This window comes from Balaenoptera physalus (genome assembly GCF_965194825.1).
Source record: "Balaenoptera physalus genome assembly, chromosome: 1".
Lineage (NCBI taxonomy): Eukaryota > Metazoa > Chordata > Mammalia > Artiodactyla > Balaenopteridae > Balaenoptera > Balaenoptera physalus.
Window position 1 is genome coordinate 130,906,618 of NC_138882.1, and position 12,214 is coordinate 130,918,831.

General features: G+C 37.0%; 1 protein-coding gene across 4 annotated transcripts in view; it reads left to right on the forward strand.

Annotated features, from left to right (window-relative positions):
- Positions 1-12,214, forward strand: part of SLC44A5 (solute carrier family 44 member 5) — a 361,866-nt gene that overhangs the window by 273,227 nt on the left and 76,425 nt on the right. For all 4 annotated transcript variants that reach the window (XM_082419856.1, XM_082419857.1, XM_082419855.1 and 1 more), the window contains one exon: positions 10,222-10,306. In XM_082419856.1, coding sequence (XP_082275982.1) covers positions 10,222-10,306 — 85 coding nt within the window. The remainder of the gene's footprint in view (positions 1-10,221; positions 10,307-12,214) is intronic.

The following is a 12,214-nucleotide window of genomic DNA, read 5'->3' on the forward strand; positions in this document are numbered from 1 at the left end:
CTCTGCAATTATCTTGTGTGACTATAACATCGATTTCCTGCTAGGATCTTGCTGTATTCTAGAAAATAGCAACCCAACCTTGAAAGGCTTGCTTCCTAGGTGGTGCTTTAACTGGATCTTGCATAGGGTATTTTGTTCCATAAGGCTGGCTATTCTGGGTGATTGAGTTCAGTGTTGGTTATCCACTGCTGACAGATTTGTCACATAACCATTGTTGGGATCCAGGTCAGCCTTTGTGAATAAAAGTCCATGTTATCCAAAACCCACGCATAATTTTCATCCCTATTGTCATGATTACTTTTTCACAAAATCATTGAAAAATTACTTTTCAATTTGGTTATTGAAAGCTGTCTCTACAGAGGGGTCTTTACTAAGCAGCCACATGAGACATAAATATTTTCATATTCTGGGTCCATTTGGAGGTCAGTACTTCTAATATTTCTTAAACTTCCTTGCCATTGGTTGTCTAATATTTTTTCTTTTCCAGTTTGTGATAACGTGGCCAAATCATTGGCCTCTGTCTATGAATAGATAAACGTTCCAGATTCAGTTCCTCTCTTCTTTCAGTCAAAGTAGATAACCAGAAGAATGCCCCCTGATCCATGCCAACAGGTCCTCCACACCCACCTGTAAATCTGATTTGATTTTTTTGCTTCCTAGTCAAGTAATCACAGGGACATTTCCATGAGCCATAGGTATGTGTTAAAGCCGTACCTCAGGAGCACGTGCCTATTATTGTGAACAATCTTCTTATGTAACTTTCTTGTGCCTTCATGACCTTCTCAAGCATTGTATGAATACACCACTCCTACTCAATAAGGGAGTGCTATTGGGCACAGCCAAATTTAGGCTTGATGGATCAGATAACATTCAGTTCACTGATGGGCTTCTCATGTCATTAGGTGATCATTCAACGTTCAGGAGCTACTTCTCAAAAGAAGAACATTTATTTGCTGAAAGGATATGGATTTTCTCCAAAGCCATAAGAACCTCTAATAGGCATTTGCCATATAGACCTAGTGGCAGACCTGCTATTACAGTAACCTGGATTATCTGAAAAGCACTTTATTTCTTGGGGCAGCCATTAAATGCCGTGCCTCTTTTTAAATAACAGACAATGCAAGGTACAGCAACTTATCTTTTACTTTGGAGGAGATATCACTACCTGACCCTCAGATCTTACTGGAAGACTCCTGTATTTTCATGAGGTTTATCTCCCATCCATTAGCACACGTATGTCTTTGTAAGACATCCAGGTTACATGCTATCCAACATTCTCCAGATCTTATCAGCATGATGCCATCAGTGTAAGGAATCTGTGTGGTATCCTGTGAAGTAAGATATTATATTAAAACCTTGCAGACTAGATTGTGACAAAGAGCTAGGAGGTCATGTAACTTCAAGGGGAGATGGTGAGGATGCAGCACGCTATCTCTGCCAGGTGAAAGCAAATGCTCCTGGTGTTTTATACTTACTGGGAAAGGGGAAAGCTTTTGTTAGGTCAATTGCTGCATGCAAGCTGGCAGAGGCTGCTTTTATTTGTTCCACTAGAGAGACTGCAACTTGAACAGCAGCTAAAATTAAGGTCGTGACTTGGTTAAGCTTAAGCGAATCCGTTATCATTCTTCAGAAACCATCTTCCCTCTGCACTGGCCAATAGTAAGGCCCAATGAATGAATGAATGATTTAACTTAATAAGAATATGATGACTGGGGGCTTCCCTGCTGGCGCAGTGGTTGAGAATCTGCCTGCCAATGCAGGGGACACGGGTTCAAGCCCTGGTCTGGGAAGATCCCACATGCCGCGGAGCAACTAGGCCCGTGAGCCACAACTACTGAGCCTGCGCGTCTGGAGCCTGTGCTCCGCAACAAGAGAGGCCGTGACAGTGAGAGGCCCCCGCACCGTGATGAAGAGTGGCCCCCACTCGCCACAACTAGAGAAAGCCCTCGCACAGAAAGGAAGACCCAACACAGCCAAATATAAATTAATTAATTAATTAATTAATAAAAAAAAAGAATATGATGACTGACAATTCAGTATGAATGATTGAATGGGAGTTTGACTATATTCTAGACCCACACTTTAAGATAAAGTTTTCGTATTAACTTTTTTTTAAAGAAGTAAGGTAAATAGGTATCAGATAATGTGTAATTGGTTAGGTAGGCCCTAAGTCATATTTTAAACAAGTTGCAGGCTCCATGTATTAAATCATATAGTGAAGCAACAAAAAATACTTAAATCCTAAGAATTGTAGCTATGAGTTTAAAACATGACAAGAGAAAATAAAAATAGAAATAGAAATCAAATAGAAAATAAAATTTAAGTATTGTGAATATTTAGGTTGAAGGAGAGAAAGGTGATTTAACTGCTTCCTTTAAGTATATAAAAGATTTTTTAAAGCTATATAGTAATTAGTTATCTATTGCTGCATAACAAATTACTCTCAAACTTGGCAATGTAAAATAAGCAAACATTTCTTATCTCACAGTTTCTGTGGTCCGGAATTGGGAATAGCTTAGTTGAGTGGCTCTGGCTCTGAGTTCTTTATGAAGTAGCAGTCAAGATGTAAGCCAAGGCCACACTCAGCTGAAGGCTTGACTATGGTGAGGGATCAGCCTTCTAGATGGCTCCCTTGCACGGATGTCAGCACGAGGCTTCAGTTCTTACTGACTGCTGACAATCGTGGGCTTTTTCTATAGGACTGTCTGAGTGTCCTCATGACATGTCAGATGGCTTCCCCTAGAGCTACTGATCTAAAATAGAGAGAGGGAGAGCAAAGAGGAAGCTGCACTGCCTTTTATGACCTATTCTTGGAAGTCACCAAATATTATTCTGTCACTTTCTATTCATTAGAAGCAAGTCACTAAGTCTAGTCCACACTCAAAGGATAGGGAATTAAGCGCCACTATTTGAAGGAAAATTGTCAAATAATTTATGGACATATTTGAAAGCCACCATACATGCTGATCAGCTGAATAAAAGTAAATGGCATTATTCAGGTCTTTTGTCCATTTTTTAATCAGGTCATTTGGTTTTTTGATGTTGAGCTGTATGAGCTGTTTATGTATTTTGGTTATTAACCCCTTATAGGTCATATCATTTGCAAATATTTTCTCCTATTCAGTTGGTTGTCTTTTCGTTTTGTTGATGGTTACCTTTGCTGTGCAGAAGTTTTTAAGCGAATTAGGTCCCATTTGTTTATTTTTGCTTTTATTTTCTTTTGCCTTAGGAGATGGATCTAAAAAAATATTACCACAATTTATGTCAAAGGCTGTTCAGCCTATGTTTTCTTCTAGGAGTTTTATGGTTCCCAGTCTTATTGGGTTGGCCAAAAGGTGCCTTCAGTTTTTAAGTACAAATAAAAGGCACATTTTTCATTTTCACCAGGAACTTTATCGAACAACGTGTTCGCCCTTTTGTTTCACTACCTTCTGCCATTTTTCAGGCACCTTCATAATTCCATCTTCCAAAACTTTTTATCTTTTTGAGCAAAGAACTGTTCCAGGTGCCTTTTACAGTCTTCCAGGGAACTGAAATTGTTTCCATTAAGAAAATTTTGTAAAGACCAAAATAAATGGAAATCTGAAGGTGCAATGTCTGATGAATACGGCAGATGAATCAGAACTTCCCAGCCAGGCTGTACCAGTTTTTGCCTGGTCATCAAAGAAACATGCGGTCTTGCTTTATCCTGATGGAAGATTATGCATTTTCTGTTGACTAATTCCAGATGCTTTTCATCGAGTGCCACTTTCAGTTGGTCTAATAGGGAGCAGTACTTGTTGGAATTAATTGTTTGGTTTTCCAGAAGGAGCTCATCATAGAGGACTCCCTTCCAATCCCACCATATACACAAGATCACCTTCTTTGGATGAAGACCGGCCTTTGGTGTGGTTGGTGGTTTATTTCGCTTGCCCCATGATCTCTTCCATTCCACATTGTTATACAGTATCCACTGTTCATTGCCCATCACAAGTTGTTTTAAAAACAGAATGATTTCATTACTTTTCAATAGAGAATCTCATGCGGAAATACGGTCAAGAAGATTTTTTTCACTTAACTTATGTGGAACCCAAACATCAAAGCGATGAACATAACCAAGCTGGTGCAAATGATTTTCAACGCTTGATTTGGATATTTTGAGTATGTCGGCTATCTCACGTATAACGTTGATTGTTCTCAGTTAATGTCTCGATTTAATCGCTATCAACTTCAGCTGGTCTACCCGACCACGAGCATCGTCTAGCGAGAAATCTCCAGCATGAAACTTTGCAGACCACTTTCGACATGTTCCATCAGTCACAGCACCTTCTCCATATACAGCACAAATCTTTTTTTTTTTGCATTTCGGTTGCGTTTCTACTTTCCTGAAATAATGACGCATAATACGCCGAAAATGTTGCTTTTTTTTTCCATCTTCAATATTAAAATGGCTACACAAAAATTCACCAATTTTGATAAGTCTTTTTTTAAATGCATGCTGATATGACAGCTGTCACATGCAATCTAACAAAATTGTTTCCAGTGAAAGACAACTAAGTGCTACTAGAGCCATCTTATGGAAAAAATGAACAAACCTTTTGGCCAACCCAATACATTCAGGTCTTTAATTTTGAGTTTATTTTTGTATATGGTATTAGAAAATGTTTGAATTTCATTCTTTTACATGTAGCTGTCCAGTCTTCCCAGCACCACTTATTAAAGAGACTGGCTTTTCTCCATTGTATGTTCTTGCCTCCTTTGTTGTAAATTGACCATAAGTTCATGGGCTTATTTCTGGGGTCTCTATTCTGTTCCATTGATCTATAAGTCTGTTTTTGTGCCGATACCATATTGTTACTATAGCTTTGTAGTATAGTCTGAAGTCAGGGAGTGTGATTCTTTCTCAAGATTGTTTTGGCTATTTAGGGTATTTTGTGTTTCCATACAAATTTTAACATAGACATTTTTCCAAAGAATACAGATGACCAACAGGCACGTGAAAAGATGCTCAACATTGCTAATCATCAGAGAAATGCAAATTAAAACCACAACTAGATATCACCACATACCTGTAAGAATAACTATCATCAAAAATAACACAAATCACAAATGTTGGCAAAGATGTGGAGCAAAGGGAACTCTTGTACACTGTTGGTAGGAATGTAAATTGGTGTAACCACTGTGGAATACAGTATAGAGGTTTCTCAAAAAAAAAAAAAAAAGGGTGGCGCAGTGGTTAAGACTCCATGCTCCCAATGTAGGGGGCCCGGGTTCGATCTCTGGTCAGGGAACTAGATCCCACATGCATGCCACAACTAAGAGTTTGCGTGCCACAACTAAGGAGCCCACAGGCCACAACTAAGGAGTCCATGTGCTGCAACTAAGGAGCTGGTGAGCCACAACTAAGGATCCCTGGAGCCTCAACTAAGGAGCCTGCCTGCCACAACTAAGACCTGGTGCAACCTAAATAAATAAATAAATATTAAAAAGAAAAGGCAGTACTTAAAAAAAAAAAATAGAACTACCATATGACTCAGCAATTCCACTCTGGGGTATATAGCCAAAAGAAACAAAAACACTAATTCAAAAAGATATGTACACTGCAGTGTTCATAGCAGCATTATTTACAATTGCTAAGATATGGAAACAAATGTCCATCAACAGATGAATGGATAAAGAAGATGCGGTATATACATACAATGGAATACTACTCAGCCATAAAAAAGAATGAAATTTTGCCATTTGCAACAGCATGGATGTACTTGGAAGGCAATATGCTTAGTGAAATAACTCAGACAGAGAGAAAGATAAATACTGTATGATATCACTTATATGTAGAATCCAAAAAATAAAACTAGTGAATAAAAAAGTATATGGGATTAAATTATAAGAAAGAACTCCATGATAGCATATCCCCCAAAAAACCAGGGAGGAAAAGACCATGTGAAATCTATATATTTTGGAAATTTTTAAGAGTGTGAATAAACATCTACATCAGTGGCTCTCAACTGGAGCAGTACCACTGCAAAGGGGGTCTTCTGGAAAATTTGAGTTGACTTTCTGATTGTCATATGTTTTGGAGGTACTACTGTCTTTTAGTGGGTGGGTGGGAGCCAGGGAAGATAGATGCCTGGCAATATCTGGGACAGTTCTGCAAAACCAAGAATTGCCCCACTTCTTGCCTAACTTTCCCATGTACCACTCATGAAGGTGACAATTTGCTTTTAAATATTTGAATCTAGAACTTCTGTTTTAAAATTACAAATTTTTATTTTTGCATGGTTTTAATAACTACCAAGAGAATTTGAGGAAAGATTGTACTTTTTTGGTTGGAATTTACTAAAATTTTTTCGTTTAGGAAAATCATATCATTGACAACAGCACTTACAGTATTTGAGTCTCCTACACAATACACCTGAATCCTCCTGCAATTATAACTGTTACATTCAGTGATTCTATCTATAGGTGCAATTACCTATTTTACTGTGTCTTCTAGTTTGGTCACATGTGAGCATTTGCAATATTGATATGGATACTGTTTAATTAGAACTTATTTTCTTAGTTCTCATTTACAGTACAGCTAGTACACTTTATTTTTTTTTTTTAAAGAAATTGTGTGTGGGGGGTAGATGAGTTATGTATAAATAGTACTTCAAGATTTATATAAAAGCAGCATTGTCAAATATTCGTTATAAAAAGGATGTGTTGGGTATGATGGAGTTGAGGAGGACTGACGTACAAACCCATGATGCTACAGCACAATTAATCACCTTATATGAGAAGCCCTGACATTTTTGGGGAAATATTCTAGAACAGATCGAGCCAGAAGAAACATAAGTGAGTCAAATGTGTAATGTTAAATTTCCTAGTAGCTACATTTAAGGGAGTAAAAATAAACAGATGAAATTAGTTATAATAATTAACCATAACCAAATATTATCATTTCAAATATACTCAATATGAACAGTATTGAGATATTTACATTCTTTTTTTTTGTTGTTCATACTCTCTTTAAAACCTGATGTGTATTTTGCAGTTACAGTATGTCTCACTTCAGATAAGCCACATTTAAGTGCACAGTAGACATATGTGGTTAGTGGCTACCATATTGGACAGCACAGTTCTAGAAGTTCCATGAATAGAGAAATTCCAAGAAAGGGAGTAAAATGTGAGAAGCCCCTTACTTTACTAATGGACAGAATGACTGCTACTGCATATTTCCTTTTCCTCCTCCTTTTTTCCCTGCCATATTCCTCCACTGGAGGTGTGGATAGATGTGGTCTTAATGAAGAAGATAAAGAAAACTAGATACCCTTGACTGAGGTGACTTGGTTGAATTGGCCTTTGAAGCTTTCAGCTCAGACTTGATGTTCCAGCTCAAACACAGAACATATGCAGCAAAACTTCTGTGCCAGAGGATACGTGGAGAGGTGTAGCAGCAGCTTAGTAAACAGCCACTTGCCATAATTCAAAACTACAAAATCAAGAAGGAGAACTCTTCCCTTGACACTTGCATGTTCATCTTCCTCTCCTTTGTCTTGGGCATCAGATCCCTGTCAACCAGACTCTCTGCTTCTCCTGCCAAGTACAAAGCTCTTCTTTACAGGTGGCAGAGGCTCCAAAATTACCTGTGTTATCTCCTTTCCTACCATATGTGTCTAACATACTGCTCATCCTCATTTAGCTGATATCCTTGTCGTTTCCACTGTTAGCAAGCTCATTCCTAATCTATCCTTTAGTAGGCAGCAGTATAGTGACTATAGTCTAATGTTTAAAGCATGAGCCCCAGAGAGCAACACTCCTAAGTTCAAACCCTGTTTATGCCACTTAAAACCTGGGTGATCTTGAGAAGTAAATAAAACTCTGAGCTGCAAATAATATCAGAGGTAAAAATATCTACTTTATAGGGTTATTGTGAGACTCAAATGAGAAATGGATATAATATATTTAGCATAGTACTTGATACATGTAAGCAATTAGTAAATTGAAGCTCTTATTATTATAGTGTTTCCTCAATCTATAACTCTTTCCAAACTCCTTGTCACCTTCCAGATTCCTTCTCAAATCTCAGTCATTTTCCATTCTTTTCCAGGTCCCACCTCTTCTCCAAGCCTTCTACAAACTTTATTCTCTCCTTTTCATGTGTTTGTTAAGAACTCTGACATAAACTATACTGGTATTGACTTCTAGTACAGGACACATAGCTGTCATTTAGTAAGATCTTTAACTGAATGACTGATGATGAAAAAAGAAAAAAAAAAAACTACAGCAGGTGTTGCTGATGCCCCACCCCGTATCCCCTCAGTCCTTCCAAGTTTGCTTGCAGCTATGGCAGGTAGTTTTATCATGCCCACTGACACGGGGACATGGGCAGATGTTCTCCATGGTTCCTCAGAAGGTCCCCAGCAGTGTGGAGTCACCTCACCCATAACAGTATCCCACTCGTTAACATGCACTTTATTGGCTTTGCTCCCTTCCCTGTCTCACTCTCTTCACCCCCCATTTAATCACTTCCCAAATTAACTACCTGTATCAAAGTCCTTGTCTCAGTGTTTGGTTTCTGTGAAACCCAAATAAGACAGGAACTATCATTACTGAGTCCATATTGCACGCCAAGCACCACATTAGGCATTCTACTTTCTTTATCTTCTTTCATATCCTCAACATTCTTTGGGGCTGGGTATTATTATACACATTTTTTTAGTAACAAATTGGAAAGCCAAGACTAAAGCATTTAAGTGACTTGTTCAGGGTCATAAAAATATTAAGTAGCAAACCTAGCAATCCAAAAGTTTCTTCAGGTGCCCATTTTGAATTAATAATTGTATAGAAAAGGAATAAACCATTTTGGGATAAAGTTAAAAGAAACATATTACAGGGTATAGAGTCAGGTAGAATTAGAACTCTTAGATATCTGACAAACTAAGATATAAAAACAGAATTTAATAAAATAGTGCCTGGAGACATTATACATTGAACACTTAAATGTCATTTAAATGCCTTATTTATAGTCCACTTTCTTTATCCTGGGAAATAAAGATGGGAGCATATGGCAGCAGAGAACTGTCCGAACGAGTCAGATTTTATAAGAAGGTATTAGAAGATGAAACTGTCAATGCCTCTATGACATTGGAGAAAGAATTAGACAAAGGAGACTTTTCTGGGTACTCGGATACTAAAAGGAAAGGCTTGGATGGATGAGAAAAAATATTGAGAAAGGTGTCTTTTCCATATTAAAATTCTCATTCAGAATTGATTTATTTTTGTCTTCCCAAGTCACACAGGCCATATACATAAGAGTGATTGAATTGTAACATGAACTGTCAAATCCATTAAATGTGGGTAAGGAGATTGCTGGAAATGTTAAAAGAAGCAAAGGACAAAGAGATATGTTTTCCATATGCAGAGGCAAGCATTAGGTGACCAATAAATTTCCCAGATTTTTAGGAAACGTATTCATCAAATTAGAGAAATTAGAAACATTTAGTTAGAATTAGGGAGTATTGCCCAATTTAGCTAATGTATGTTGCTTTGTGTGGTTCTCTAGTCTAGCTGATAAGTATATAAGGGCGATGAGTTTGTATGAGGTAGAGCCCTCCCAGCATCTTCAGAGAAAACAGAGCCAAATCTTTAATTTCATGAAGTTTGAAAACACTTGATATTTATAGGCAGCTTTGAGATTATCAGACAAAGTGTACAGTGAATTTTTATTATGTGTTACTTTTGAAGTTGCTACTGTTTGCCTTTACAGTGTCATAAGAAATCATAAAGAACTAGGCAATTTGAATTGGGTATTATAGTTTCATTCCTTTGAATTTTTTGTAATGGTCTTCACTTATGTATAACCCAAAAGAATTACATCATAATATGTACTGCAAATTTATTAGCTCTGCTATGAAGTCATTTAGGTTTGAGCCCTAGCAAAAGTGACTTCTTGACAACCAAGCATTTGTAGTGTGCCCTCTAATTCACATTTTAATAAATGTCATTTTCTAAGTGCATTACCTCATGTTTTGGCTACAACCCAGATGAATCCTGAGAGAATAAGAAATGTGCTTTCTGACTGATTCATCCATATTTTATTTTACTTTTCATTAAGAAATTACTCTTTTAAGAAAATCAATAATCTTTTGTGATTGAGGGGAGAGGTTAGTGTGTTGCAATGGTGCATTCTAATTTCTCAAATCAGACTGCCTTCAGCCAGCTGTTGCTGATTTTTTTTGTCTTTTCTTGTTCCTGCAGCCTGGGTCAATGGCGACCCCAGAAGAGTGGCCTATCCTACAGACAGCCAGGGCTACTTTTGTGGCCAAAAGGGCACCCCCAATGAGTGAGTATGGCCACTTTGCTTTGTCTGATTTTACTGTCTAAGCTGGAACCTAGAAATCACTTTTGCATTAATCCTACTCATAAGAGGATTGAAATTCATAAAAAAGGACTTCCCTCCCCTTTTCCCCAGAGACAGTTTATAAGCAGGTGGGATGTTTCATACTATATGACTTAAGACAAGATGTCATTGTTCTGCAGCATTTTATTAGAACACATGAAGACTCTGCTTAGTAAAAATATAATTGTACTGGGTGAATTGGACCAGTGATTTTATCAGAAGCCATATTTTAAAATGCCTTATGAAGTGGGCTATAGGAAGGCTGAGTTCTGAGGAGCTGCTAAAAAGCTAGATGGTGCAGTTGTTAGAATTGTTTTTGGCACAGTGTCTACTGATAAATCACTCCCCCTTTCAAAGTGAGGGGCACACCTAGAAAGTCTTCAATGAGTGGCAGGCCAGCTTTTCAAGACAACTAACTAGCCTGCTGCTGACAATGACCCTGAGTAGCTGAAACAAACAAGGGAGAATGTTCCATTAAATTCCTTTCTAATGTTAATTATAACAAGTTTTCATTTCTGAAAGCAAGTTTTCTTTCTTCATCATAAAGAAAAAACAAAACAGAAACATAGATTTCATATTTTTAGAAATTTTTTTCTCCTTTCTCACTGGTCCATTTCTTTTCTGGTAATACCTGAGTTTTTACTCAGTACCCTAGTTCTTCATAACCAATTCAGTTTCTATAGAAGTTGGTATTGAAAGGGTAAGAAACCAAGGCAGCAGCAGCACTCTCTACCACCAAAAACAGCAAAAAGGAGTCTCAGAATATTTCTATTGTGTCCCCATGTTGCCCACCCATAACTTGGAGCTTATTATTCCAAGAGATAAACAGATTTAAAAAATAGGTTTAGGAAAGGGTTAACAACACACAAGGAGTAGAATTATTATGGACAATCGAGAAACCAGAAATTTGGGCGAGGTTGGGGGATAAATCCTTAATCATGTCAGGTTGAGTTTATGGCGGGTAAGTTGACATCTACAAAAGGTCCGCATTGCCTATTAGAGACAACTAGACTAAATTCTGATCTAGGATGGTAATTCTTATCTTAACCTCAGTAACTCAAAAACTCCTAGACATTACCAACAAAACCTTCACACTATGAAGGACAGCGAAAGCACCAGGTGGTAGAAAGATCACACAAATCTCTAAATCTCTAGTTCTTTAAAATAGGCTATTTTTAAAAGGACCTCTGTAACAATGTTTCCCAGACCTAAGCCAATGACCCACTTATTTCCAACAAAAATGTGATACCACAAATTCCAGTACATGAAGATCATTCAAAGACAATCCTAGTGTAACAGACATGTTCTTTAAAGTATTATTTATAATAACAGTATATTGGAAACTATACAGATATCTAACAACATGTGGATGGTAGTAAATTATGGCCCATGTATTTAATAAAATATAATGGATCCATTAAAAATGCATGTTTATATTTTTAAGAATTGATTATGTTAATTTTCTTTATAGTATCTGGATTTTGTGTCATGATTATAATTGCCTTCCTTCTCCTGAAAATAACATTTAGCTATATTTCTCTAGTATGTCTATGGTTTATTAGAAGTTATAAATTTCTAATGCACTTGGGATTTATTTTTGTGTATGGAACGAAGTAAGAATCAAACTTTCTTTTTTTCCAATTGCAGTGCCAGTTGATCTCAGAATAGTTTGTTGAAAAATATGCTCTTTTTCCTCTCTGATTTCTGATACCACAATTATCATTTGGTAAATTTATATACTTGTTTACAAACCACCTATTGTATTCCAATATGTATATATTTTAAGCCTCTCAATTGTTTTAATTCTTATATAAATGTATATTAATTTGAAAAGTTAATAAGTTACTTTAA